The following is a 26,667-nucleotide window of genomic DNA, read 5'->3' on the forward strand; positions in this document are numbered from 1 at the left end:
ATAAGATAAATTTAATATATCATTATGAATAAAGTTACAAGAAATTCAAAATAACAACCTAATGTTTATAATGATCGGAGTTTCAGTTTCTCGCGGACTACCGGAATTTTTTGGGGGGGGCATCTCTCCTTCTCAGAAATTTTAGCTTTTCGCTAGAATGTATGGTAATTTTTCCGACTAGATCTCCTTTTGTTTGTTTCAGAACAGACCTTCTTTGAACAGGGAGATCCTTTTGCTTATTTGTATGTCCTCAATTCAGCTTCTTCACCAGATAATCTGACTTGCTCTGCTTCTTCACCGGATAATCTGACTTGCTATGCTTCTTCGCCGGATAATCTTACTCTGCTTCTTCTTGAAAATCATTATGTTTATGAGAAAGATTCAAAGATCTTCTTAAGAATGTGGAAGTCTCAAACTGGGAAATCAAAAATATTATTGAAAAGACGGTTAGGCCGGACTGCAAAGATTGGTCACTATGACTAAACAATACGCTTTGGGCTTACATGGGAATGGACCAAAGAAAGGCTGACCGTTCGTATCCAAGGGTGAGTCAATCGGGCAGCCACAAGCGGCGACAATATTAACACTAGAAGTAGGAGCCCTATGAGAATTATGTTGAGCAAAATCATCTCTCCTCTTCTCAAAATTCTTCATCAAGTGCTATGTGTGCATTTTGCATAAGCACTCCGGATTTCCTCAAGTTCATTGAGTTGCAATTTCTGGTTAGAGTTGGCCTAATCAAGATTGAAATTAAATCTTTTTATGCTCCAAAAAACACGATACTCTAATTTGACCGAGAAATGACATGCCTTACCCTAAACGAGCCGGTATGATTGAGATAAAAAATGTCAATCTAATGACTGAATGAGAGCCGTAATGATCATGAATGCAATCTCATGATAGCCTCACTCTTAATTTTTTTAACATTGTTAAATTTAAAAGGCATTCATCATCATAGCCTCACTCTTGATAATCTTTTAATTACATTGTTAAATTTAAAGGGCATTATGTTGCAGCTTTAATTTTTCATTTCAACATCATCATCTTCTTTTCATTTCTGTTTAAAGTTAACCATCAGGGCATCAGGGGATAGTTAAGAGCCAATGATTGCTGTCAAGGAGACCTTTTGTTGTCTTCCTCCACCGTCGTTCATTGTGTTTAATTATTAAATAAATATATCCAGCTTGTCTAAAATGATTATTGCCATTAAGAAAAAAAAAATTAAAAAAATTGATCCTTCCATAATATCTCATCCAAGAAAACTTTGCAGCTTTATAAAATCTTCACATACATATATGCACATATATATTAATATATATGTATAGAGAGAGAAAGAAGTAAGGGTATAGTTATTAGAATAAGATTTTGGTGCGATAAAAGTATAGTGATATACCACAGGCACTATTGATTGTGGTAACGGTTGTAATCGCAATATAAGAGATTCGGATGAATATCAATATAAATTAATTGAAGCTATTAATCTATGAAAGTGTGTATCAGTATTAGATCCTTAAAAAATAATTACAAACCACACAATACGTCGTGAATCGATCGAATCATGTGATTCGGACTCATATATGTCATTTATTGACATAGGAAGTCCAGTACCATTGACCAAAATTAAAATGTTTGAGGGAGAACAGTAAAATGAATGTCAATTGAATTAATGAGTCATCCTTGAAGTGGAAAGTTCAAATACCATTGACCCATGTAAATGTTGGGGAGATATATATATATATATATATATATATATATATATATATATATATAATCACATGTATGTATGTAAACATGAATACAACATATGCATGTGCTAGTAGCGTCCTAACCACCATCCCACATTATACCATTAAAGGCCATTCAGTCAAGAGCCTACATTCACAGGTCAGATATATGTATATATATTTGATTATTATCCAAAACTCACATAAACAATTGGCCATGAATGAATGCCCCCATCAACATTCACATGGCCTTGTTCCCTCCCTCACTAGGCTCATGCATTTTAATAACATCTTCAGCTCAAAATAATGACAATATACAATGAATTAATGAATAAACAGAAGTTATACATGATATGAAGAATCTGATGGGCAAGAAAATAAAAATAAAAATTGTAGCATTACAACTGAAGGAATAAAAACACACAACAACTATGACAGCAAGGACAACCAAAAAAAAAAAAAAAAAAAGAAAAAAAAAAGAAGGAAAAATGGTAATTATTAAGCAAGCCAACAACATTAGTAATAAGGCAAACCAGACAATAGGTAGGTTTATTACTTCTTGTCACTTACAAATCTCCAGATCTTTGATATCTATGTACTATATCAAATTAAAATACAGACACATTTAAACATAATCTCTTGCGCAGGTACTCTTATCATTTAGTCCTAGTGCATGAATGCTACAGTGCAGGACTCTGAAAACCAGGCTTTTCAGCACCTGTTCTTGCATTTCTCCATAGCTCTTGGGGCTGAAAATTCAAATAAATTTAAATTAATACATACATACATACATACATACATACATACATATATATATATATATATATATATATATATATATATGTATGAAGTTTTTTATGTTAGGTACTACAACAAATTTATTTTCTTTCTTGTTTTTTTAACCTACATAAATGTTATTTGTGACAATTATAAGCAAAAACTATATTTTAAGCTTGAAACCAGAAATTTTTTAACATGGTTCTACATCTTAGGCATACATACCAAGTCCGATAGCTTCCGATCCTTTCATTATACGCAGGCGCTTGCATGAATCAACAAACATCCTGTACAAGATCAGATAGATACAAATTAGTGGTGTTTAATTCTTTTTTTTTTTTTTTTTGGAAAATAAAGCGGTGTTTAATTCTTTTGATACGTCTCTATATATATATAGAGTACCATAATGTGTTAATATGATACAGACCATTGAGTTGATGATAAATACGTTGCAATATGCCAGCCACAAAATTATGCCTTCTAATCTTATACTACTGTGCTGCAAGATTAGATGTTTGTGGAGTTGTCTAATCGATACCTTATGTCTGTTTTTGCATAATTAATTTGGTGATTATTTTTCATGCTTTTGGTTCTAAGATGCGCCGAAAATTATTAAAAATAAAAATTATAAATTATAAAAACACTTACTCCCACGGAACATCGCCCACGAGCATCCAATCTCCATCCTTATCTTCATAGGTAGGCACATACTCAGAACTGTTCAACAGATCCATCAATTTGCTCTCATTCATAAAATCTATCATTCCTGATTTGGTCCCACAGTTACCTGCATTTTAAGTAGAAAAAACCATGATAATCAACAAGCTAGTAGTGGAAACACTTAGCTAGGGACTAAGTAGTAACAGATCACTTAATAATTCTAGCTAAGATCCACCTTTTGTAAGATTTATTAATTATTCTGTTCAATAACACACTAACAACGTATCAAAAATAAAAAAAATTCTTTTATAAAAAGGGATAATATATAGTGTTGGCATTATATATAACTAATTTGGCTGGCACTGAATGCTTTTCTTAAACAAAGTCGCATGATAAAAAAAAAAATTATTATAACAAATGATTTGGATTTGTTGAGATCTATATATATATATATGTGATAAGCAAAAAAATAAATTATAGTGCATAATTTTTTTTACATGAAATTAGTTAGTGGTATAGTAGTAGTTACCCATGGTAAAGGAACTGAACATCTTGGCCAAGGCATCAGAGAGTTCTTGGTAGCTCTTGTACATCTTCAAGTCCACCTTACGAAGATAAGGTGCTCCATCCATGCAAACCTTCACGAAAGCTGCACCAGTACCATTGGCCTTGTCACTCTCCTCAGAGTTGCTCTTTTGAGCCATTATGTTCTTGCGAAAGGATCTCACTGGTGGCCAACCTACAACCTGTGCCCTGTAAATACATAGATATAGAACATAAATATATATATGTATTGTCATCCATTTCCATATATTTTTCCCGCACAACCATATATATATATATGTGCATGATATATAGTAACCCTAAAATATCCTCCACCACACCAAGAAAACAAAGTTACATATATATAAGTGTATGGATACCGTTACTATTATCATCCTTACCTTAATCCCATATGAATTCAGAGTTGAACTTCTCAGGACCGAGGAGATCTACTCAGTTTTCTAGCTCGCCAGCCCTCTATTTTAATAAAATCAAAGAAACCAAGGTGTATATGTTTATGTGTGTGTTGCTTGGTGTAGCTGCCTATCAATCTCGTCCACCCATCCTAGAACCCTGACTATCATATATATATATATATGCATTTATGTACTTGAATATCTCTCTCTCTATATATATATACACGGTACAAAGTGATATATTGGATCATAAAAAAGAAGCTTAGAAAAAGGCAGCTTACTTGGCTGGTGGCTTTGCAGGATCTTTGGTGCACGGAAGGAGGTTCTTCTCCTTCAAAGTAGTAGTAGTCTTGTTCTTCTCCTTCAGATCCGCCACTGATTCAATGGATTGAAGGTTAAGTTTGAGATCAACAGTCTCAGAGAAGCCTCTCTTCCCAGTGATCTTCATCATCTCTCCGCAGCCTTCACCGCCTCCGCCTCCACCTCCGCCTGGTAAACCAAGGCAGAGCTCAGTCTCCTTCAGGTTCAAGTCTTTGCCGAGCAAGTTCGACATTTTCCGGCCAACCTCCATCTCAACTCCGGCCATCAAATGGTTGTCTTCAGTCTCTTGCTTGTTAATACCTTAATTCTCTTAGCTGCTTCTTCTTCTTCTTGTACTTTGTTGTCTTCTTCTATTCTTATGTTGAAAGCTATTGAGAGAGGGAGAGAGAGAGTGCAATAATATAACAAAGGAAGAGCAATGTATATAGGCTTTCATGTGCATATATACCAATGGCTGCATTGTCCTATCATGTCCCAACGGGTTGCATGCTGACACGTGTAACTACCGGTATGCTGATCTTCTTGGATCAAGGGATTGTCACTAATAATTATTGGGTGTTTAAATTTACTAAACTGCCCTGAGTTTATATTAATGTTTAAAGCATAGGGCTAAAAAAATAGGGATGAAATGAGTGAAGGATCCAATGGCCTACTGGTCCAGAAAGGAACTACAATTAATCAGTTTGTCCCAGTGACTTAGCTTGCATTTGATCATTCTATTGATCAACAATAAATATAGAAATGCCCTACCATATGGTTATTGTACTCACCTTTTTATTTATTTTCTTTTTCTTTTTCATGTGTTGTCATGTGTCAATTGTTTTCCTAAACACTTTAACTATATATGTGATCGAATTTGGATAATGTATGTGCTTTGAAAAGCATAATTAGAAGAAGAAAGAAGTACTTATCCTTTTCAATCCATTTTTATAAAGTGTTTGACATTAATCACTCCATGTTGATAAGTTCAGGGCAGTGGTTTAAAGCCTCTAAAAAAATCAAGAATGAGATATTTAAAAAAATCTAGAGTGGCTTGTTGGCAACTTAAAATTTTAGACACTTTTTCTCCTTTTCCTTCATTTGCCCAAACAATTGAATAATTTCTGACCAACATTCTTTGTATATGTTTTCAGCCCTTTATTTTCAACAAAGTGTTTTAGGATTGATAAACCTTCAAACAATGACTAATAGATGAATATATGTCTGTTGATACACGATCTAAATCGATCTATTCAGTGTTATTCTTTAAATGTGTATCACTTTTTAAAAATATCAAATTCATCGTTACTAAATCTAATGTACTAAAAAGTTAATTTATTAGACGGTAAATTTTTTATTTTTTATTTTCAAAAGTTTAAGTAAACATATACACTCACAACATTATTCTTAAAAAGATTCAACCACTCAACATCTCATGAGAAAAGATCATGTCATTTGAACTAATATTGATTGATTTATTAGATGACAATTAACTTTTAAGTTTCTCTGTATATTTCAAAGACATTTACATACATAACAATATCTCATCTCAAAATCATTCTTCTACTGCTAAATTTGTGTGTGAAGTAATATTAAAAATGTGATGCAAGTTTACTTTTAAATTGTTAGTTTTCAAATAAAGAAATATATATATAATAAAAATAAAAAGACACAAAAAACTAGGTACACATAATGTGAATGCATTGTTGACATGCGGCTCTCCCTCCCTCAATTAATGGGCGGGGTCGGTTGGATGTAGAAGGGAACATATTTCTGCAAAACTATGACCATATCATTTTACTACTAAATTGTATTGTATGCCTATCAATTAATTTAAATTAAATTGTTCATAGTTTAAGGCCAAGATTCTTCGAGGAAGCTCCCAATTATGCATCTCTACACATGAATGAATCATTCGTGCATTGCACGGTTTATTTGACAAATATACATATATCTTTAATTAATAAGTCATGCAGCTAACCACATGGGGTCTCTGCTGTGTGTGTCTGTGTGTATGTGTGTGAGAGAGAGAGGGGTGCTAAGCTTAGCTAAGTTTTCTCATGTTCATCTATGGCCTCTGCTTTGTCCCGCTTCTTTGATTTCTCAGTCGAACTTTCTAAATTTTTAATATGGGCCTTAAATCTGTTACATTTCAAATCCATTCATTCAAATGGACCTAAATAGTTAACATAAGTTTTTTTTTTTGGGTAAATAATTAACAGAAGTTTTTTATTATTTACCTATAAACAGTTTGTAATTGGGATCAAGCAGCTCATATAAATTATATAATATAAAAGTGTGATCAAATTAAGGAAGTCACTAAAAATTAGAGAGACGAAAATTAAATGTTGAAGAGGATTTGAGAGATCAACTTTATTCAAATTGCTCGAATGACGAAAAAGAATGAATCGTGTAGGTTGATCTATCGAGCGATGAGACTCCTTCAACAGAATCTTATGGTATTTTAACGTCTCTGAATTTTATTTTAACAATATCCGTTGTGCAAAATATAAATTTTACTTTCTAGGCAAGAGTCCAAAAGACATCTAATTGGAATGTTTCCTTGTTTGAATTAATGGAAAATTTATTCAGAAATTTCATGAAGGAAGTTGTAAAAGACTTGGGACTGAATAGATTGAAAAATTGGAATTGCATGTTGCTAAAATTTGGACTTCAGGTAGGTAGTAAACATAGCAGACAGAAAATTTACAGCCAAAAGCTTATTCAATGTATAGTTTGCAGATAGATTTAGTAAATAGCCCAATCAGATTCGACAAATTTCTAGGTGAACTACTTTTCACCATAAAGGTGATCCGTATTAGTCACAACCATATAAAAATCCCTTCTTGACCTAACTACTTCAAACCATTGTGGGATCATACTATACTAGAAAAAATGTAGTAGCAATATTTCCAATCAGGGCTTGGCCTTTTCTCTTTCAATTAAGGAAACTCATTTGGAGTCCCAAAGTCCGAATGGATAATTGTGAGGGACAAAGATCCCCTTAAGCGTTGGAGAGGGCGGGAGAGAATCTTGTGGTTGAGATTGAGTTTAAAAAATATGAATTCATCAAAGTTTTGTGGTGAAGATTGAATCACTAGATGAGACCTATTATAATGGTAAATTCTGCCAAGTAATGATGTAATCTCACACCTTGGATGGAGCAGTACCTCTCCTGAGCTGGAGAACTGGGAGAGGGTTTGTGGGCCCCATCGTCCCACCATTGATGTCGGTCGGACTTTTGAACTACTTTTAGTGCTCTTCAATTAATTAATGATAAGAGTCAAATTAGACGGCTGAAGAAGAAATCATGAAATTTGAACTCGAGAACAATCACTTTGTATAAAATAATGTTAGAGAAAAACACCAGGTAAATTAATAGGCCCTCAAAATGATAGTTAGAATGGTGATGAATCGATGATCCAAAGGCTTAGATTTGGAAAGAAAAATGTAAGAGGAAGGTGATTTGGTCTGCTGCATGCAAGAGCACCTGAAGATTACATGAATCCATAGAAGTCATGAACATCACTCATTCAAGAAGTTTTTAGGGCATGGTGATGACTAAGAGACAGGTCACATCCCTAAGAGAAGAAAACATCCCCAACCCTAGCTGTGCCCTTGCCCAGTCAACATCCCCCAACCCCATCCTGGTTTGTTTCTTTCTAACCTAACTATATCACGGCAAGCCCATGATCTGAAACACCCTTCCTCACCACACTTTTCCAAATAATACTTGTCCAAAGACCCCCAAAAGATTAACATACACTTTTCCATCTTTTGGACTTGGTGAAGTCAAGATCAAATAACAATACAAACAATCCTTTTTTTGTTTTCCAACTCGAAACACCTGTTTATCTATAAAAGAAAGTGACTCCCAATATAGATAACTTTTCGGCTTTCATTTTTAGCTAGTTTACAATGACAGACGACCTTAGTTTCAGTCTTTCAGACTTTTAGATGATGATATATACTCCTACATATGAGGTGGTCCTCAATATATATTCACTAAGATATGGTCAATAAATTCCCCTTGTGTTTTTTTTTTGGCACTGGACCGTTGTGGTCATTTGATCAATTTGTAGCATGTAGCAAAAAGTAAAAATAAAAAAATCCACCACAAAGAATCAACCCACCTGCTAATCATTTTGAATTATGACTAGTCACTTTGAACAAATTGTAAAGTTTTTTTACCTGAAAGTTAAAATTAACAGTTCAAATTTATTTATTTAGATGGCATTTAGAAAAATAAATTTACAATCCTTGATCATGTAAATTCTTCTGTGTCACCAATAAACTATGTCAAGTATATATATATATATATTCACTTTTTAGAACCATGACTTTGATGAAGACTCTCAAATTAGGATATAAAATTCATGAAACTTAACAAATCTATCCACTACATTAATCAAGAATTGAAAAAAAAAATTTATTCTAATTAAAGAAACAAAACCTTTAATTAGAGAAACTTTACCTCCAATGCCCCTCATAATATGCAAATTCTAAAACCTTGAGGGTGAAAAAGAAACACATTTCTAGCAAAATACCGTAAATGATTTTGATACTTTTGTAAAAGAGACATGTTACATCAATTAATTAAAGTAGTAGCTAATCAATATTAAATTATGCCACTAATCTAGTTTAATATGAGTGTGTCCCACAAAGGCGATATATGGGAATCTTCAGCACAATAATATTATTCCAGATGTTGGTTGAAGTTGGGACAATGGATCCCATGGTGGGGGCTGACCAGGGCATTCATTGCTTAGAATGTCTACCATCAAATTTGGTCTGACCACCCTGCCCATACGCTTCATTAATTATAATTAATTCTACGCGCTTTTGTATTAATCTATTATTATTTAATTTTACTAATTAACATTAACTAATTTTGTGTTGTTCTAGTATGTAATCTGGTTCTTGATATGATATGATCATGAGATCGATATACATATTAATAATAAAAATTAGTTACTTACTTACACTTGTGTATGACAAAGGAGATCAAGATTTTAGTTAATGACTGACAAATGAATGAGGTGAATCAGTTTCTAAAGATGCAATCTCCCCAAACAAATTGAAGGATCGACTTTATTATAAATATACACACACATGTGTGTGTGTATATATGTCTGTGTATATATATATATGATGATGATGATGGTTGGTCATTTTGTACCCTTGTATAACTGATACTAGACAGGAGATCACATTGGGTAGTTGCTGACTAATGGATCAACATGGTAGTTGAAAAGAGATAAGGTGAATCTTCTTCTGAAATACAATCTTCCAAAAAAGTGTTTCTTTTTCGTGGATCATATATGTTTTTGATCTCAAGCTAAGCAAAGCATATAGTAATTTGAGATTAGTGAAGTGTTTACCAAAAAAAAGATCGAGAATGAATCAATCAATCAATCAAATGTTGGATGATGTTCATATTTAAATATATTTTTTATCTTGGAGTTGAGTGCTCTTTATGAATAACATTCAAGAAACATGTCAAGATTTTTTTGGCAAAACACCATTCTACAGAAAACAAAATTATGACCCACTGCACTTTTTTAAAAAATATATATTATTTTTTGTAAACTAATCAAACGATGTAACTAACTGGTGATGTCGAAGATTCACAGGATATAAGTGGTGTCAGAGCTTAATTATAAGTTATTAAGTTGGTTTGGCATTTTCTCATGCCAATGTTCACTCCTTTTTAGCTCACATGGTGTTGAACAACTCTACTTGTGTATAAGTATCATTTTAGTTAAGAGTGTTGTGATACTTGTTTGGATGATTTAGATTAGACCACCCAACAGGAGGGTTGTGGTCCAACTTGGACCATCAAGCAGAGTACACAATCTTCTGTTGTGCAACATAGTATTTAGATCAAGATTCACCGTGTCGGTCGGTTCGTAACTAATTTTTAAGGATTCGATACCGTTATATATTTCTATGAACTAGTTAGTTTGATCGGTTTACACTGATATTAACCCGAGTTTGTTACACCGCAATTGATACCGTGATTGTGACCCATGATCTTGATTTAAAGAAATATTTACATTATTCGGATTAAAAAAAAAAACGAATTTAACTAAATCTTATATATCCTAATTAGTTTGGAGACACTAGACTCCATTTATATAAGATTAAGACAAATATATATAATGATTAAAATAATAATTTAAGGCATTTGGCGGCCTCTTTTTATTTTATTTTATATTTTTTGAATTCTATGCAGGAGCATGACATCTAAAAACCTAAGCAATAAGAAGAAGGAAATCTGTATAATATCAGTGTGATATAAAATGACTTAGCTCTTGTTATTCTTATTGGTTCTGAATTGTGATTCTGTAACGAGTGGACGCTTGCCCATTTATTCAAAAGCTCGAATTGTTGAGTAGTACTACATATCTACCCATTTATACCCATGTCACTTCCCATCCGGATCTGATGTGGGACAAGTTTCCCCTTGTAACAATTAACCACTACATTTCATCTATGCATCATTTCAGTCATTTACAACACATCCATCAGAATGCTCTAAGATTGCAAATGCTTTCCACAGTTGCTCATACCCATTGGGTGAGAATTGAATGTTGTGAGTCCTACATCGAACTTGCCTCTCCAACATCGGGTGAGAATTGAATGTTGTGAGTCCTACATCGGACTTGCCTCTCCAACATTAGATAATTTTATATATCGTGTGGATGAATTTTCATAGCATGTTGATATTATCATTATTATTATGGATGGGAGACAGAGACATACTAGTTCAAATGCTAATCCAATAATTGTAAAGAATAATAAGAAGAATGATCGCGATGACATTCTTCTCATGTCGCTTTTGGTCACCCCTCAACAATTAATTCCTGAAATATGGCTATAATATTTTTAAGTTATTTCTACTCATTTGTGGTTTGAAATCTTCTAACATGCCCCTCCTCGGATACACCATTAACAGGTCTCTCATGGTATAAACTATAAACCTCCGCTCTGCAAATGCCTACGCCGTCCCACATGAAATGCTTATTTGATTTATCACTAGGAAAACAATTCTCAACCATTTAGAAAACAAAAAAACTTTCTGCAGAGAATAATATATATATATATATATATATATTGTTCAGAAAAAAAATACAAAAACTATCAATCAAATATATTTTTATATATTTTTAAAATTTTTGATTCTCAAAGAATAAAAATAAAAAATTATATAAAAGAAATTGAACCAAGAAAGCGGGAGGTTAATTTAGGCTAATTTAAATTTTAAGCACTCAAATTTTTGATACTTTAGGAAGCCCGTACAAGGCCTTGATGGTCCATCCAAGACAACTTAGGCCCATAGTGCACGTAGCCCTCTCTCTTTGTTTACATATATAGCCCACGATAGTTCTACTTTTACCACAGGTCCACACATGGTCACAATTAAAATGTTACAAGGTTAGTGGTTTTTTTTTCCTAACCACTGAAAAAATATTTTTACTTTGAACATTATAGTGTCTACCAACTCTTTTCCTAGCGCGCTGTGAGAATTTCTATCAATCATGGACCAAACATGTGTACAATCATAAATATTTTATATTTTACATATCACGTATCAGACCTTACTCTAAGTAACGTGTTTCGTTACTATTTTATCTAAAATAAATAAAGTTGTTAGAGAGAATATAATTAAGTATTTATACTATAACAGGCTTTATGATAATACATGGTCAAACTCTCCATTACGAATAGTTGGAATTAAAAGCTGTTAGAGAGAATATAATTAAGTATTTATACGATAACAGGTTTTATGATAATACATGGTCAAACTCTCCATTACGAATAGTCGGAATTTGTATCAATTAATGTAATATTGGTTTTGAGGATATTGAATCGGTACTTTGGAATCGAAGAAAATTTAATTCAAAATTTTAATTGAATTTGTGTTGGTGTGAATACATGTTTATACCGTACAGTATACAAATTGAAAAACCTAACAACCCACACTAATACATAGGTGCATGGACAATGCATGACCAACAGATGGGGCCTATGGACTTTCCTACTCAGTTCAACAAGGTATTACAGTCCACAACCATTTATGGTGTTCATGCGTGGACGTGGCATTACCAACATCTTGTAAGTTTATATATATATATGTGTGTGTGTATGTATATGTATGTATATGTATATGTGTGTGGGTGTGTGTATATATATATATATAGAATGGGTGTTGGAAGTTATTTGGGTTGCAGTTGATATTGGAGCTGACAATGCAACAGAACTAAGCATACACCAGGCTCTTCCTCTGTTCCCTGAAAGTGAGCGATATCATGCGTTTGGGTCCGATCCAACCCGTTGCTCGTGTGGTTTGGGACCCGAAAGTGATCAAACGTCACCAAATCCATTTTATCTTTTAACTTTATTATTGTTGTTGGTCACACTTTTGTTTTTTTATTTTTGTTGTCTAACTAAACCCCCAAGTCATATAGTTTGTATGTATATGTATACATGTGCACTTGGAAAAATTGAATAGGTAGTGTTAGTTTTTGTTTTTTAAAACTTTATATTATTTTCTAGTTAATATGTTTTTAAAATTGAATTAGATCCTAAAATATAACCGTTGGTTGGGACGAATTAAATTGACATTTTTATATATAGAAAACTACAATTGTTGTGAAGTTGCTATACTTTTTCATCATATTCTAAGAAGGCAAAGAAAGAAAAGAAATTACTAATAAATAATCTTTCATTTTTTTATATAGATAAGTACAATTTTAAGACTCTCATCTTTATAAAGCGTTCCATTAAAATCACTAGCAATTTTCGGATTCTTGTTCTATTATTCGATTTCATAAAGTTTTTAATTGGTTACTCAATTATCCCTGAAATCACATAAATAACACTATACCAAATTATGACTTTATAATTGATATAACTAAAATTAATATTATTATTATTCTATTTTATTTTATTTTATTTACATTTTTTTTGTACATCATGATAGAAACTTGAAAACACGCAAATGGGTGGTTGGATTGGTGGGGTGCGATTGCTTTGAAAACACACAAATTGGTCCAATATATCTGAAGATATTGGGGTTGCAGAGTGCAGCATATATATATATATATACACTTGTGTGTGTGTGTGTGTGTGTGTGTGGTCCTGGTTAGAAGATACAGTGTACAGAAAATATGGATATCACAAGGGAATGCCCGCGGATTCATTGCCAGAAAGGTGACCCCAAAATCTGACACCCAATTTTGTCGAATGCTATTCCTTGTTGGAATGAGTTTAATGAGTTGGTTCCTTTGTATATTGATGTGTCTAGGGTCCACTACATTACCATTCACAGCTAACTCCCACTTGTCATCTTCTCCAATTCTATGGCCACCCCTACAAATTAAGCATTTCTCTGCAACTATATTAAAACCTCCACTCATTTATGTCCAATTATCCCTACCCTAATTCCTCCTCCTCCTCCTCCTCCTCCTCCTCCTATGTGTGTCACTAACTAAAATTTAAAAGAATGCCATGATGTTCGATTGATTATTTAAACGACTCCAATACATACTGTTTGATAAAAAAAATTTTAAAAATTATTAGATTGTCTCTCCTTTTAGAATGTTTCTTAGGTTCTGTTTGACATATGTTTTGTTTTTGCTGTTTTTGTTTTTAAGCTACTACATTGTCTATTTTGGAACAAAAGTATGTTTGGTGCGGCCTTATTTTATTTTATACAGTACTAAAACACTTTGTAAACAGTGGCCCAAAACCAAAATACCAAAAAGTTTTTTTTTTTTTTTTTTACAACTGTTCATGACCCAAAATCATAACTGTGCATGTTTCTGTTTCCGATATTTTCATAGCAAAACAATTTTCCCAAACGTGCCTTCAATTTTTTTCCAAAACACTCCTACAGCAAAAACAATATTTCTGTTTTAGTCAAAAACAAAACGCCTACCAAATGCACCCTTAGTGATTGTATCTTAATCGGTAATGAAAATTAATCAACACTTCTATCATTTACATGATGTGAGTGTTGAGTGTGTGTGCGCGCGCGCGCACATATATTATATGTATTATGTTTATTAACTATTTTAGGCAGTGTCCTAACAAGAGTACTAAAGGGTTTGAGCACCGACTTGGTGGAGGAACATAATAAAAAAGGATTGGACCCTTTGATTCCTTGTTTAGGGCATGCACAGCCTGCACTGCTTGTACCAATAAAAGGCAATACCTTATGATCGAAAGTGTTTAAAGTTAAGAATTATTTTGTACAGACATTTTCACGAGTGTCTGTTTTGGGACTGCATGACCATGCAAAACTCATACAAGACTAAAACCTTAGTCCTATCATTTCATGTCGACCTGTCGGTGCATGTTTTTAAAAGATTGCCAAACATATTTTGCCTTCTTTTTATTCACCTAACTATGTGTGTGTAGCACCGAATTGATAAGACACAGCCGTCTATTTTCATCATCATCTACTTTGAGTGTGTTTTGGGTGATTGTTTTCCTTTTCTCATTTTTTTTCCAACTAAATGCGTGGCGCGTAAGTTTGATATCAACTCGCACACTTAATAAAGTTCAACATTTCAATTGTTACTTGAAAAAGAAAGATCATATCATTTAAAATCACGTGTATTTGAGTGAAAAAGTCATACTATCTAAACTAATGCTTAGTACTTGTTATGATTTTAATATGAACTAACACACTTAATAAAGTTCTAACTCTCAGATTTATTCTTTAAAGAGGGGAGAACATACAATTTGAAGAAAGAATTAATGGGCTGTCTCAACACAATTATAAAATATATATATATATATATATATATATATATATATATATATATATATTTGTGATCAAGGACAAGTAAACATTATGTACAACATTTTTAACAAAAAAAAAAAACATTATGTACAACATTTTACCAAAAAAAACAAAGAGGGGTTAGAATCAAACATGAAAATCAGAATCTTGTGTACCAAGGATGCCAAGTAGTCCTTGTCACAAAGTACATAGTCAAATCCTGTCCACTTCCATGCCGATTTAGGGTTTTGGACTCCATTAATGAGTGATATACATTTACATATGCAATCTCCAACCTAGAAATTTTAGTGGACGAGAGAGTAAAGAATAGACAGACTTGAATCCTATATGATTTTGTACGTTGTGCATCACTGTCTTTAGAGCTGTTTAAAATCAAGCAAATGCCGAACTATATCTCAAACACCACATGTATCTAAACATATATATATATATACATATAGAGAGAGAGCTTTCAATATTTGAAATGGTCCTTCAGTCACACACCACAGAATTTTAGCTAACATTTAAAGAATTGAATCGGTGTAGCTACTACTAGTAGAAGAAGCAATAATGAAGAAAACAAAGTGTTCCTAACACAGCTGTACGTGTGACGGCAATTAAAAATCAGCTAGATACAACATTCGTAGGACTGTGGTGGTTTAATTCATTATTGCAATTTTTACCCAACTAATGCTTTAAATGACACATACCAGGAAATGTGTCACTACAAACCATTTAATTATGTGACACAGACCAGTTTCACATTTTATTCCCTTAGTAAAAGATTGTAGGAAATTTACTTACAAGAAAAAAAGGAATTATATGACATTTTTCTGTGAAATAATTTAAGAGTAAGGTTCAAGATTTTGTGCAAACTAATGCTTTGGATGGCATGATCATGGGTTTGCCTTTTGGGGTACCGTCCAACACAAATCCTGTCTGAGTCCAGCCCATATTTTACGGGCTTTAGTAACCATTTTCATCATTAATATTGGACTTTGGTTAAAAAATTTCAACCCTAACTTAAACAGGGTTGGGTTTGAGTTTAAAATCTCAATCCAAATTTCATTATTATTGGATTTGGGTTAAATTTAATTTATTGTGTTTGTAATTTTTTTTTAAATTTACATTAATTTTTTAGAATTTTTTATTTTTTATGCTTAAGAACCTGACATTAACTCTATTTTAAATTAATTTCTCTAACGGGAGCTCAACATGGAAATAAAGAGACTTGTTAAAGACTAGTTACAAAGTGGATCTGTGAGTTTCATCTAGGAAAAAGAATAAAAATATAAATAAAATAAAATAAGTTTTCAATTTTAGGGATTCAAATCCAAGCCCATCCCTCCCAAAACAACCAATCAAATGCTAAATATATTTCCTTTTTTTTTTTTTTGGCAGGAATTTCACTGTTATTTTGTTGTCTTAATTTTTATGGTTCAGACTTTGATTCTCTTTTTCTAACTGGATCTGTATTTGTACTTCACTCTAATCTTTTGAAACATTGCATCATAAAAACAGGTAACCAAGATTGGTGCATGAAATCTTAAAATCCCTACCTAATCAAGACTAGTCATACATGATTAGCATTTTTATTATATAGTTTGATTATAGTATTTTACAAAACTTAAATGCTACATGTTTATGTTTGGTGACACCGAGTTAGTTCTTTCAATTTAAAATTAGAACAAATTTAGAATAAATTTTTGAATTAAATTTTTTTCAATGTTAAATCCGATTCGATATTCTTAAACATAACATCAAAAATATTTTGATCTCTGTTGTTTGGAAAAAACAATACTTTGTTTTTAAATAGAAGAACTTCATTCTATTAAGTAGAAAATTAGTTGTTGAAATAGTATAAAAAACTTTGATTGACAGTTAGGAAATCAAGATTATTTGTTAAACAAAATATTATTAAACCCCTTTTTTTGTCTTTTTCTTTTTTTCTGAAAATAGTTGCACGCACGGATGGCATGGGATGGACCCTGTTGTTGATAAAATCGTAGCTTGTGGTTCATTGAGTCAACACTCTTTAATGAAGGCATTGGAGAGAATTCAGTCCAAAGGACCAAGGTGGGGCTCACCCTTATGAGGATCCTAGGTGCAATATCATGATTTACCAAAATCCAATTTATACTGTAGTTAATTTGATTCACTTTGCTAATATTCTAGAGGCATTTCAAAATTCATTTAACTGGGATTAAAGAAATTTCAATGTAGATTATTCACTAAATTTTGTTTCATGTTTTAACACTATATCAATTCAGTTATGATTAACTTAATATATAGGGTGTAACTCTATCTTTATTATTTTTCTGTTTTGAATTTGTGACTTTTACGTTTGCGTCAATTCGACTTAATGTTAAGAGAATTGATAAATGAAAGAGATGTCTAACCTATTTGGTTAAATGATGTATTCATGTATCTAAACACATTATGTAGGAATGAAGAAATCAAATTCTTTGTAAAACAGATGCCTAATTTTAGGAGATTTGGTATAAAAAAGTAAAGACAAGAAATCATGGAATGCTTTTGATTCAAGAAAAGGGATATATGTTGTTAAACTCACAAATATAGTTTCAACAATCTATTATAGTAGAATAAAGTAAAATGGTCAAACAATGATGTATAGATTAATTCAAGGTCTAGTCTATTTAAACAAAGTGGACCTAATAGAACTGATATTTTTTTAAGTATGCCAAAAAAAAAAAGGAAGTAGTCAAGTATTATCATAAATATGCAATACTAATTTGTATTGGTGCCAAATGTCATGTTTTAAGGGAATGTGAATTGAAAATTCAATCCAAATCTGAACTTTTGAGCTTTCAATTGAATTTTTAGGTCAATTTCACCAAAGATTCTCAAATTTTTTCAATTTTAATTTTAATTTTAAAGTCTTGCATGAGTGCTCTCAAATACAATATAAATAAATTAAAAACCATGAAATAAACAAATCTTAAATTTGAAACCTTTAGAAAATTAAGAATCCGTAAATGGAACAATAATGGAAAGAGAATTGGTCGTGAGGTGACCATATGTATACATGACACACATGTGATGGATGTACCAAACCAACAATCAACCAGAAATTCAAACTTTGCCAACAAATCCTAGACCCCACATGGCCATTCTCTGCCCACTGCCAGACCCCCATGTGGACCCCCTACCAATCACATGGGATGCCCCTCTCTCTCTCTCTCCAACACTTTCTCTCTCTAGCCAACGCTCCAGATCATACTTCCACAGCCCCCCAAAACGCATCCTGGCCGTCCCACCAAGTCTTCAAAGTCTTCCATATGGGCGGCTGCGCTTGTCCAACCCTTGTCCCCTAAATGTTGGAGCACCTGCCTCAAAGGTGCTGCTTTTACAACCGACAGCTTACCTTGCCTTTGTCCAAAATTCATGCATTTAACAGCAATACAAATCTTTATACAAATCTTCACTCCCTTATTACAGTATCAAATAAATATATATCTATATATCTATACTATAATAAAGCTCTTCATTTGTGTGAACAGTTAACAATGCCCACATAAGAAGAACCTTTCTCTTTCTCTATAAAACTTGTCAAACCTTGGAAAAGTATTTCCCAGAAAATTCTCTCTCCAAAACACTCCTCAGCAAGGCAAATATTGATCAATCTACATTGGTCTCAAACGGTCTGTTTGCTTATTAAGGCCATTGTGTAGTGAGAGTTTCAGTATTTGCGCGTAGCAGAAATCGATCCGGAAATGGAAAAGGCCATGGCATATGAGGGTGACTACAACCTCAAGGCAACCGAGCTCAGGTTGGGACTGCCGGGGACGGATGAGTCCGAGGAACAAGCCATGTCTAACGTTAGGAACAACAAGCGAGCGTCGCCCGACACGAATGAGGATTGCAAATCAAAAGGCGGTTACGATAACAAGCATGGTGATCATGGTGAAACTGCACCTGCATTCAAGTAAGTTAATGCCTCTTAAGGTTAACAACATATGAAGTATCAGTGTGTGTTTGTGTGTGTGTATGCACACATTATATCATAAACTGAATGATGAATTTTGTTCTATGACTAAATTATTTGGTGGGTATGTGAAATGACAGAGCACAAGTCGTGGGGTGGCCACCAATCCGATCCTACCGGAAGAATAGCTTCCAATCGAAGAAGACGGAGGCCGAAACAGGAATTTATGTGAAAGTAAGCATGGATGGAGCCCCTTACCTCAGAAAAATTGACCTGAAGGTTTACAAGGGATACCCAGAGCTGCTAAAGGCTTTAGAGAACATGTTCAAACTCACAATAGGTACAAATATTGATTGTAACGTTATGGCTATCATATGATATATTGATTGTGAAGGTTGTTCCAACGATGATGATCGTGTTTTTGGTTTTACCTTTCAGGCGAGTATTCGGAGAGGGAGGGGTACAACGGATCAGAATATGCACCGACCTACGAAGACAAAGATGGTGACTTGATGCTGGTTGGAGATGTCCCATGGGAGTAAGTTCCCCTATCTACACATGAATATATATACAACTATAGTTATATATTTGATCCATGCCTGTGTACGTACTGATGAAAATATATATCCATCTTTATTGCAGTATGTTCTCGTCATCCTGCAAGAGACTGAGAATCATGAGAGGATCAGAAGCTAGAGGGTTGGGTTGTGGCGTATGACAAACCCACAAGCCTCCACAACCCAAAACATAAGTGGAAAAAAGAAGATGTTTCAGCTTCTGTTCGTTCTGAAATACAAATTTTCATTTTGAATATCCTTGTCTGTGTCGACAGTTTCTGTGAACTTCAACAGAAAATGCAAGCAGAAATCAAGAGCAAACTACTATAAAATTACAGTTGTTTCGTAAAGTTTTTGCAGCAGACACATGGTGTTTTAAGGTTCTCTGATGTTATTTTCTTCTTTGTAATATTCCCATCAAATTTAAACTATATACAAAGTAATATTTGCTTTCCAGGACAATTGTATAAAGACAAATTATACCATGGCTATCCAAGTTTTGTTATGTTTTACTTCGATGAAAATATTTAGTCTATACAACTTGGTTCTAGTGTTGTCATTAGATTTGAAATAATTCGAGCAAAATGTATTTCTTTCCATTGTTGTGCTAAGTGGTTCTTTAATCTTATGACACCAATGTGTTATAATTTAAAGAAAAAAGTTCAATCCAAGATTAAACCACATTGCCTCTGACTGAGACCATAAAGAATTATTCGAAATCTTTATATCAGAGCAGTTTCCACAACACAATATATACAATCTCCACCAATATGTTGATATGCTCGTACAGAATTCATACTACGAGATCACAGAATTTTAGAAATAATCATTTTATCATACCTGGTCAGTGACCTTTGTATCATTGATCTAAACATTACTGAGAAATTCGCTACTTCCTTCACAAAGATCGTGGAAGAAAGAAAGAAAAAAAAACAATAATGCACAAGATGGATTCCAAATTTCCAATTATGGGAACACTAGGTGTATTACATTGCACAAAGTAGGTGAATCTAAAGAAATTCTCCTCTGGTGTTAGAAAAACTCTTTACCATGATCTAGGAAATCCATACTTGTTCGGTTGATGAAAGTAATTGAATTATTAGATCGTGTTTTTTAAAATTATTTGTTTTTATTTTTATTTTTTTTATATGGATTATTCTCTCTGTAATTGATTTTATAGCTCTAAGAATACCACTTTCCCTTTGCAACGCTAAAAGTATTAGTAGGTTCTTGTGTACCCTGACATACATGATCTATGCTTAACCGTTTATCAACCTACCAATTTAAATGACACATGAAATAATCAAATAGAAGGAGAGACTATGCAAAACATTGAATATTTCACTTATCTAAACAAGTAAAGGTCAAATTATTAACATATATATGTCCATATGCATCAGGATTTGAATTACAGAGAATGGGCATATGAGGAACTGTTTCTCTCTACCAAGTAAGATGAGAAAGGAGTTTAAAAAGCTCGCATCGAGCCAATAGAGGTCAAAACTTCTCCGTTCAATGGAAAAATATACCAAATTACCTAATAGAAAAGATTTAAAAATTATCACAAACCACCCTCAAGAGAGAAAGAAAACACACACATACATATTCCAGTTGTATTGCTTCATGTGGTCGCAAATTGATCAGTGAATATCTACTAATCTGGCTGTTTTTCATAGTGTACGTGGCCTTTAGGGATTGTGCGACCAATAACCTTTCCTAATCATCATGTTCGCCAGTTGGTGAGCATGCAATATTGTAATGGACCTCGCGGTAGCAATCTGATCAAAAAAAAATCTTATGATCAACTTAAAAAATTTGTTGTGCTCTGTGAACAATATATTTTAATAAAAATTAAAATTCGCAATGGATGAGTTGGAGCCCTGTGCCAAAAAGCAATGGTATCTAATTAACCTTTTTTTTTTTTTTTTCTCTCTGAAAAGGTGGAATTTTTTACTAAATTAATCTTTATGTATGTCCCATAATGCATTTGTATACTTTAAATACTGTTTCTTATGCTACTTTCCCTTTTACCGCAGTTCTTCCCCCAAAGTACTAGATGCTCAGTTTGATTAAATATGGTAGAGATTCAGTGAACTCAACATATTTTAGGATGTAGAGCCTACATGGTGATAATACATTTATATTTACTAGGTGAATTAGAAGGCGGGAAGTTATTCAGATATTTAATTTTTAATTTAGAAATCCTTTGCCTTTTCAACAACCAAACGGAGTGTAACATTAAATCAGAAAAAAAAAAAAAAATGCAAAACAATTCTTGGGAGTTGTTCTTGTGATTCTAAAAAATATGGAAAATGATAAGCAAGCCGGTCTTCTTTGCATCTCATGGCTGAGAAGCCTTCGTCCTATCATTTCGACAAGGAAGATAGGTTTAAATAGCATTGCTCAAGAAATATTGACTTGAGTGGTACATCTGTGTAACATTTAGATCCAAAGTAACAAAATACTAGAGAATGACTATTTGGTTTTTCTTTTGACTTGGACAAACAAAACCACGGCTAAATTTTAAAAAGACTAAAAAGAAAACGTAAGATGCATTTAATTTCATACCTATTGCAATTTCAAGGTCAAGATAATAGTGCCTCCTTTCGGAAGTCAGCATACTTGATCTGCATTTGTAGGTATTGAGATATTAGAACAGTATCATCAAGGGTTGTAGTCTAGTGATACTTCTTCGTCTTCAAAGTGAAAGGGTGAGAGTTCAAGTCCTTATAAAGGCAAAGTGGGTGTGTGAGTTCTTTTCAAGGTAAAAATAAAAAATAAAAAAATAAGATACCATAACATTGTTATCAGGACAGCTCAATATACTACCATTGTCCTAATTTAATTGTCCCTTTTCAGAATTCAAAATTTTCAAGAGGACATGAATTTAATGATCCGCACAATCCAAGCATTTGAATTACGAAATCAAAGAGTAGGCATGGCTGCGTTTTTTGCCAACATAGGTGTAACATACTAACATGGATAGTCATTCGCCATGTCATGTCTTGACATCTCACTCCAGTGGGATTTAAAAGAAGGAGGTGATTTGATGGGCCAAGAGTATAATGCTAGCTGAGTGGTGATATCATGGGATCCCACCACTATGATTGCGGAGAAGCATGTAAATCTTTTTTCTTTCGGAAGGTGAGAAGCATGTAAATCAGGCCAGTGTGGGTGCCTGCCTCTTGGTTTTTACCAGAGGAGGGAGTGGGAAAGACCCTATGGACACATGTATCTCTTTCAAGTGACAGTGCATTAGACACGTGTCTATATCTCTTTGGTTGTACTTCACGTGTGTCTAGAACACAGGTGCCATTTGTTTCAATCAATATTCATAACTTGTGAACAAGGGTTCCTCTGTCCACTTACTCAATACTCCATGAATAAGGGGCCCACCTCTTTCTCTCTCACTTATCTCCTCTACTCTTCCTACAACCACTCTCAGTTTCTTGGGCATAATGTGGATGAATCCATACCAGAACATTGGTCATATTGACTGAAACGTTTCACCAAATGGTTACAAGGCCAGCAATGATTTGTGGCACAGAATGTTTGGCTATCAAGAAAAATGTACAAAAAATTAAACTAGCAAAAATTGAGAGTACTGAGGTGGATAGCAGAGAGAAAGGATTGCATCTGTGAGAAGCAGTGGTACCAATTGAGAATAAGTTGAGGGGTAGTCATCTGGAAAAAAAAAAATGTTTACACCATACAAATACACATTTATACACCAAAGAGGAGTGGTCTGATTCAAGCAGAAGGTGCTGTGAGGATCAGAGAAGGGGCTAAATGAATGAGGGGAAGGCAGTGAAAAAATAATCATGTGCTGTTTTCTAAATGAATAAAGGATTTAACCCTAAGTGGTTTGGAGTTAGAGGTTTGATAAGCTGATTAATTGAAAAATCACACTACTACAAGCAGAAAGTCAATCAGACGATTGATATAATATATGATCATCTTCTGAATGCTACAGGTACACATACAACGCTAGAAAATTCGAGAACCATGATACACCACTCTTTTGTCTTAAATTTTCAAAAAGTTTCACAAATTTGTGTCAATGTATTTTATCACCTGACCATATGAAGGCATTGCTTAGGCCACATCTTGCATAGTGAATCCCCAATAGCATCAATTATCAACCAGCCAGATCATTGATTTTGGTTTCCAAATGGTTTCAGTGATTTATTCTTTTTAGCCTCACATTTTATTTTTATTTATATTTTTTTGCCACAACATTTTTACTTTCTACATTTTTAACAGTATGTCAAGTTCACTTGTGATCTCAAGCTTGACAAGTACAACCAAAATTTTGACAGTTTGACATTGATGCCACATCTGAAGGGAAAATAATAATAATAATAATCAAAAGAATAGCCACCATGTCAATTTCAAGGCATTCATCAGTACATTCTTCTAGATACACAGATTTGTAGTATATGAGAAATCGACTTCAGTCAAAAGGTATATCATAGTATATGATATATCATATAAGTCAAAAAGTATGAAAAATAGACATAAGTTATTACCTGTTGGAAGAAATACAGAATTTCCCAGGTAAATCATAGACAATACAATTGATTCTCTGTAGTGCTCTTTTGACAACTTGAGACTTTGACCAGTGCCCTTTACCACCTATAACAAGAAAATAACTTCATGAAGTCCATTCAATGAGATGTTCGACTTTCTGATTCATAAATTCAAATAAAAGTCCAACCTTGTGATGGTCTACATGATAAGTGGCTCCATGTTAATATAGGTCTTAAGGTGCCACAATATTCAATTTTCTCTCTTTATCACATATGATTTTGATTGTCCATCTTCCAACTCGTCATAGGAGGATAAATAAGATAGCCATTAAGTAGAGAGCAGCATTAGTTCTTCCTGTTTGGTGTCCATAAGATATTCTGAAAACTTCATGTCTTCACTAAGCAAATCCAAGATAAATAATATGCTATCTGAATGTAAATGTGACACATCTCCCATGACAAACTCATGCACTACAGAGCCCAACTCAATCCAACTAGAACCTCTATTCTTTCTCACTCGGTGTTCCCTAATCATTGCTCTTACTTTAGCAACATCACTCCATCTTCCAGCGGCAGCATAGATATTGGACAAAAGAATGTAATTTCCAGAATTATTTGGTTCGATCTTGAATAACTCAGCTGCAGCAGCTTCAGCCAACTGGACATTGCGGTGGACACTACATGCCGCAAGCAAAGCACCCCATACAACCGAAGTGGGTGTCATGGGCATTTTACTTATTATGTTATATGCCTCTTCAGGGCACCCAGCACGACCAAGGAGGTCAACCACACATGCATAGTGCTTTTCCATTGGTTGAATTCCAAATTCCTCAGTCATTTGTTTGAAGTACCTCCTGCCCTCATTAATGAGACCTCCATGATTACAAGCACTCAAAACCCCAAGAAAAGTTACTCCGTCTGGTTTAAAATTTGCTTTCTGCATTTCATGAAACAATGCAATAGCATCTTTTCCCAATCCATGATTTGCGAAGGCTGCAATCATGGTGCTATAACAACGCAAATCTTTTTTATGAGCCATTTTAAACACTTATAATGACTTAACAATGCTTCCCCATTTTGCATACATGTCTATCAAACTAGTAACAACCCTTAAATTAGAAAAAAGTGAGGGGCCCACGTAGTCATCAATAATTGATTCAGCCGCATCTAGAATCCCTAACTGTGAGCAAGCTGATATGATCCCTAAAATGAAAGTCTCATCTGGTCTGATGCCCTGCTCTTTAAAGTGTTTAAACAATTCCAAAGCAAAACTAGGCTGCCCATTTTTAGCATATCCACCAATCATGGTAGACCAAGAGACCAGATTTTTCTCAGGCATCTGCTCAAATAAACACCTCGCAGTATTACTATCCCCAGCTTTAATGTAGCCATCCATCATTATGGTCCATGATGCAACATTTCTATTTGGCATTCTGTTAAAATAATCTTTTGCAGATTCTAATTCCCCTGCTTTACAGAATCCTGAAACAATCAGATTCCAAGTCCCAACATCACGGATTGGCATTGCCTCAAAAACAAGAAGAGCACTGTCAAGATCTCTGGCATCCATGTACCCAGAAATCATCACATTCCATGAGGCCAAGTCTTTGACGGGCATTGCCTCAAAAAGAACCCGTGCCTCCACCATGTTACTAGCCTTGAAATGTCCACAAATCATAGTCGTCCATGAAATCATATTCCTAATTGGCATGATATTAAACAAATCACGTGCAATATTAACTCCACCATTACTCCCATAGCCAGAAATCATTGAATTCGAGGAAACAATATCCTTTTCAGGCATCTCATCAAATACTTGCCTAGCATGATCAACTTTCCCACATCTCATTAATAAATCAAGCATCGCATTTTGCACTATCAAATCAAAATCAATGCCACATTTTACAACAAACCCATAAATCGCCTCACCATCTTTTAATCTTGTCTGTCGAGCTAAAGCCTTAAGCACCGAGGAAATTGTGAAATTAAGGGGCGGGGCAGATTCACTCAGCATTCGACGAAACAGGGAAACTGCTTCTGTATATCCACGATTTTCAACATACCCATGAATCATGGAGGTCCACAGAAAGGAATTTGGTTCAGCAATTTCATCGAATAACTTGTGCGCATAATCTACTGAGCCAAAGCGCGAGTAGAGACGGAGGAGTTTGTTGAGGATGATGTCGGATGAATGGATCAAGCCGCCGACCAAAAGGCGGGCATGAATGGATTTTAGACATCTGATAGATTGGCAGCTGTGGAGAAGATGTTTGACAGAGTGATCCATATCATGGCGCCAAGAAAAAAATTAACGGTCACTAAATTAAAGTCTTTTAAATATTCCTCGGTTTGGGAATTTGGAACTGAACCGTGGGCTTCTGAAAGAATTGTTTTGTTGGTTGATGGTACGAAAGGAAAACAAT

At 33.8% G+C, this 26,667-nt stretch overlaps 2 protein-coding genes and 1 pseudogene across 2 annotated transcripts; 1 reads left to right on the forward strand and 2 right to left on the reverse strand.

Annotated features, from left to right (window-relative positions):
* Positions 1–2,078: 2,078 nt before the first annotated feature.
* On the reverse strand, positions 2,079–4,863 carry LOC132275061 (auxin-responsive protein IAA14-like). Its single transcript, XM_059776439.1, has 5 exons — positions 4,402–4,863; positions 3,691–3,914; positions 3,150–3,288; positions 2,727–2,788; positions 2,079–2,473 (listed from the first exon to the last, which is right to left on the reverse strand). Exons 1-5 carry the CDS (start codon positions 4,704–4,706, stop codon positions 2,436–2,438), a joined length of 768 nt encoding a protein of 255 aa, XP_059632422.1. The 5' UTR covers positions 4,707–4,863; the 3' UTR covers positions 2,079–2,435.
* A 13,796-nt stretch (positions 4,864–18,659) lies between these two features.
* LOC132275062 (auxin-induced protein 22D-like) lies at positions 18,660–20,171 on the forward strand. The gene is made up of 4 exons (XM_059776440.1): positions 18,660–19,158; positions 19,299–19,498; positions 19,597–19,696; positions 19,801–20,171. Exons 1-4 carry the CDS (start codon positions 18,947–18,949, stop codon positions 19,874–19,876), a joined length of 588 nt encoding a protein of 195 aa, XP_059632423.1. The 5' UTR covers positions 18,660–18,946; the 3' UTR covers positions 19,877–20,171.
* A 3,906-nt stretch (positions 20,172–24,077) lies between these two features.
* Positions 24,078–26,582, reverse strand: LOC132273469 (pentatricopeptide repeat-containing protein At4g02750-like; annotated as a pseudogene).
* Between the last annotated feature and the right edge of the window lie 85 nt (positions 26,583–26,667).

Source organism: Cornus florida, unplaced genomic scaffold (assembly GCF_030987335.1).
Source record: "Cornus florida cultivar Cherokee Brave unplaced genomic scaffold, ASM3098733v1 CherokeeBrave_3.0.0_Hap2_Chr09, whole genome shotgun sequence".
Lineage (NCBI taxonomy): Eukaryota > Viridiplantae > Streptophyta > Magnoliopsida > Cornales > Cornaceae > Cornus > Cornus florida.

What these genes read in the sequence shown, in the direction of transcription:
- LOC132275061 (XM_059776439.1), bottom strand. Translation starts at nt 4,706, where the DNA reads ATGGCCGGAGTTGAGATGGAGGTTGGCCGGAAAATGTCGAACTTGCTC. An exon ending in CCTGCAAAGCCACCAGCCAA is followed by an intron (nt 3,915 to 4,401) that starts GTAAGCTGCCTT and finishes ATGTATTTACAG; the next exon opens with GGCACAGGTTGTAGGTTGGC. An exon ending in GTTCAGTTCCTTTACCATGG is followed by an intron (nt 3,289 to 3,690) that starts GTAACTACTACT and finishes CTTAAAATGCAG; the next exon opens with GTAACTGTGGGACCAAATCA.
- LOC132275062 (XM_059776440.1), top strand. Translation starts at nt 18,947, where the DNA reads ATGGAAAAGGCCATGGCATATGAGGGTGACTACAACCTCAAGGCAACC. An exon ending in CATGTTCAAACTCACAATAG is followed by an intron (nt 19,499 to 19,596) that starts GTACAAATATTG and finishes TTTACCTTTCAG; the next exon opens with GCGAGTATTCGGAGAGGGAG. An exon ending in GTTGGAGATGTCCCATGGGA is followed by an intron (nt 19,697 to 19,800) that starts GTAAGTTCCCCT and finishes TCTTTATTGCAG; the next exon opens with TATGTTCTCGTCATCCTGCA.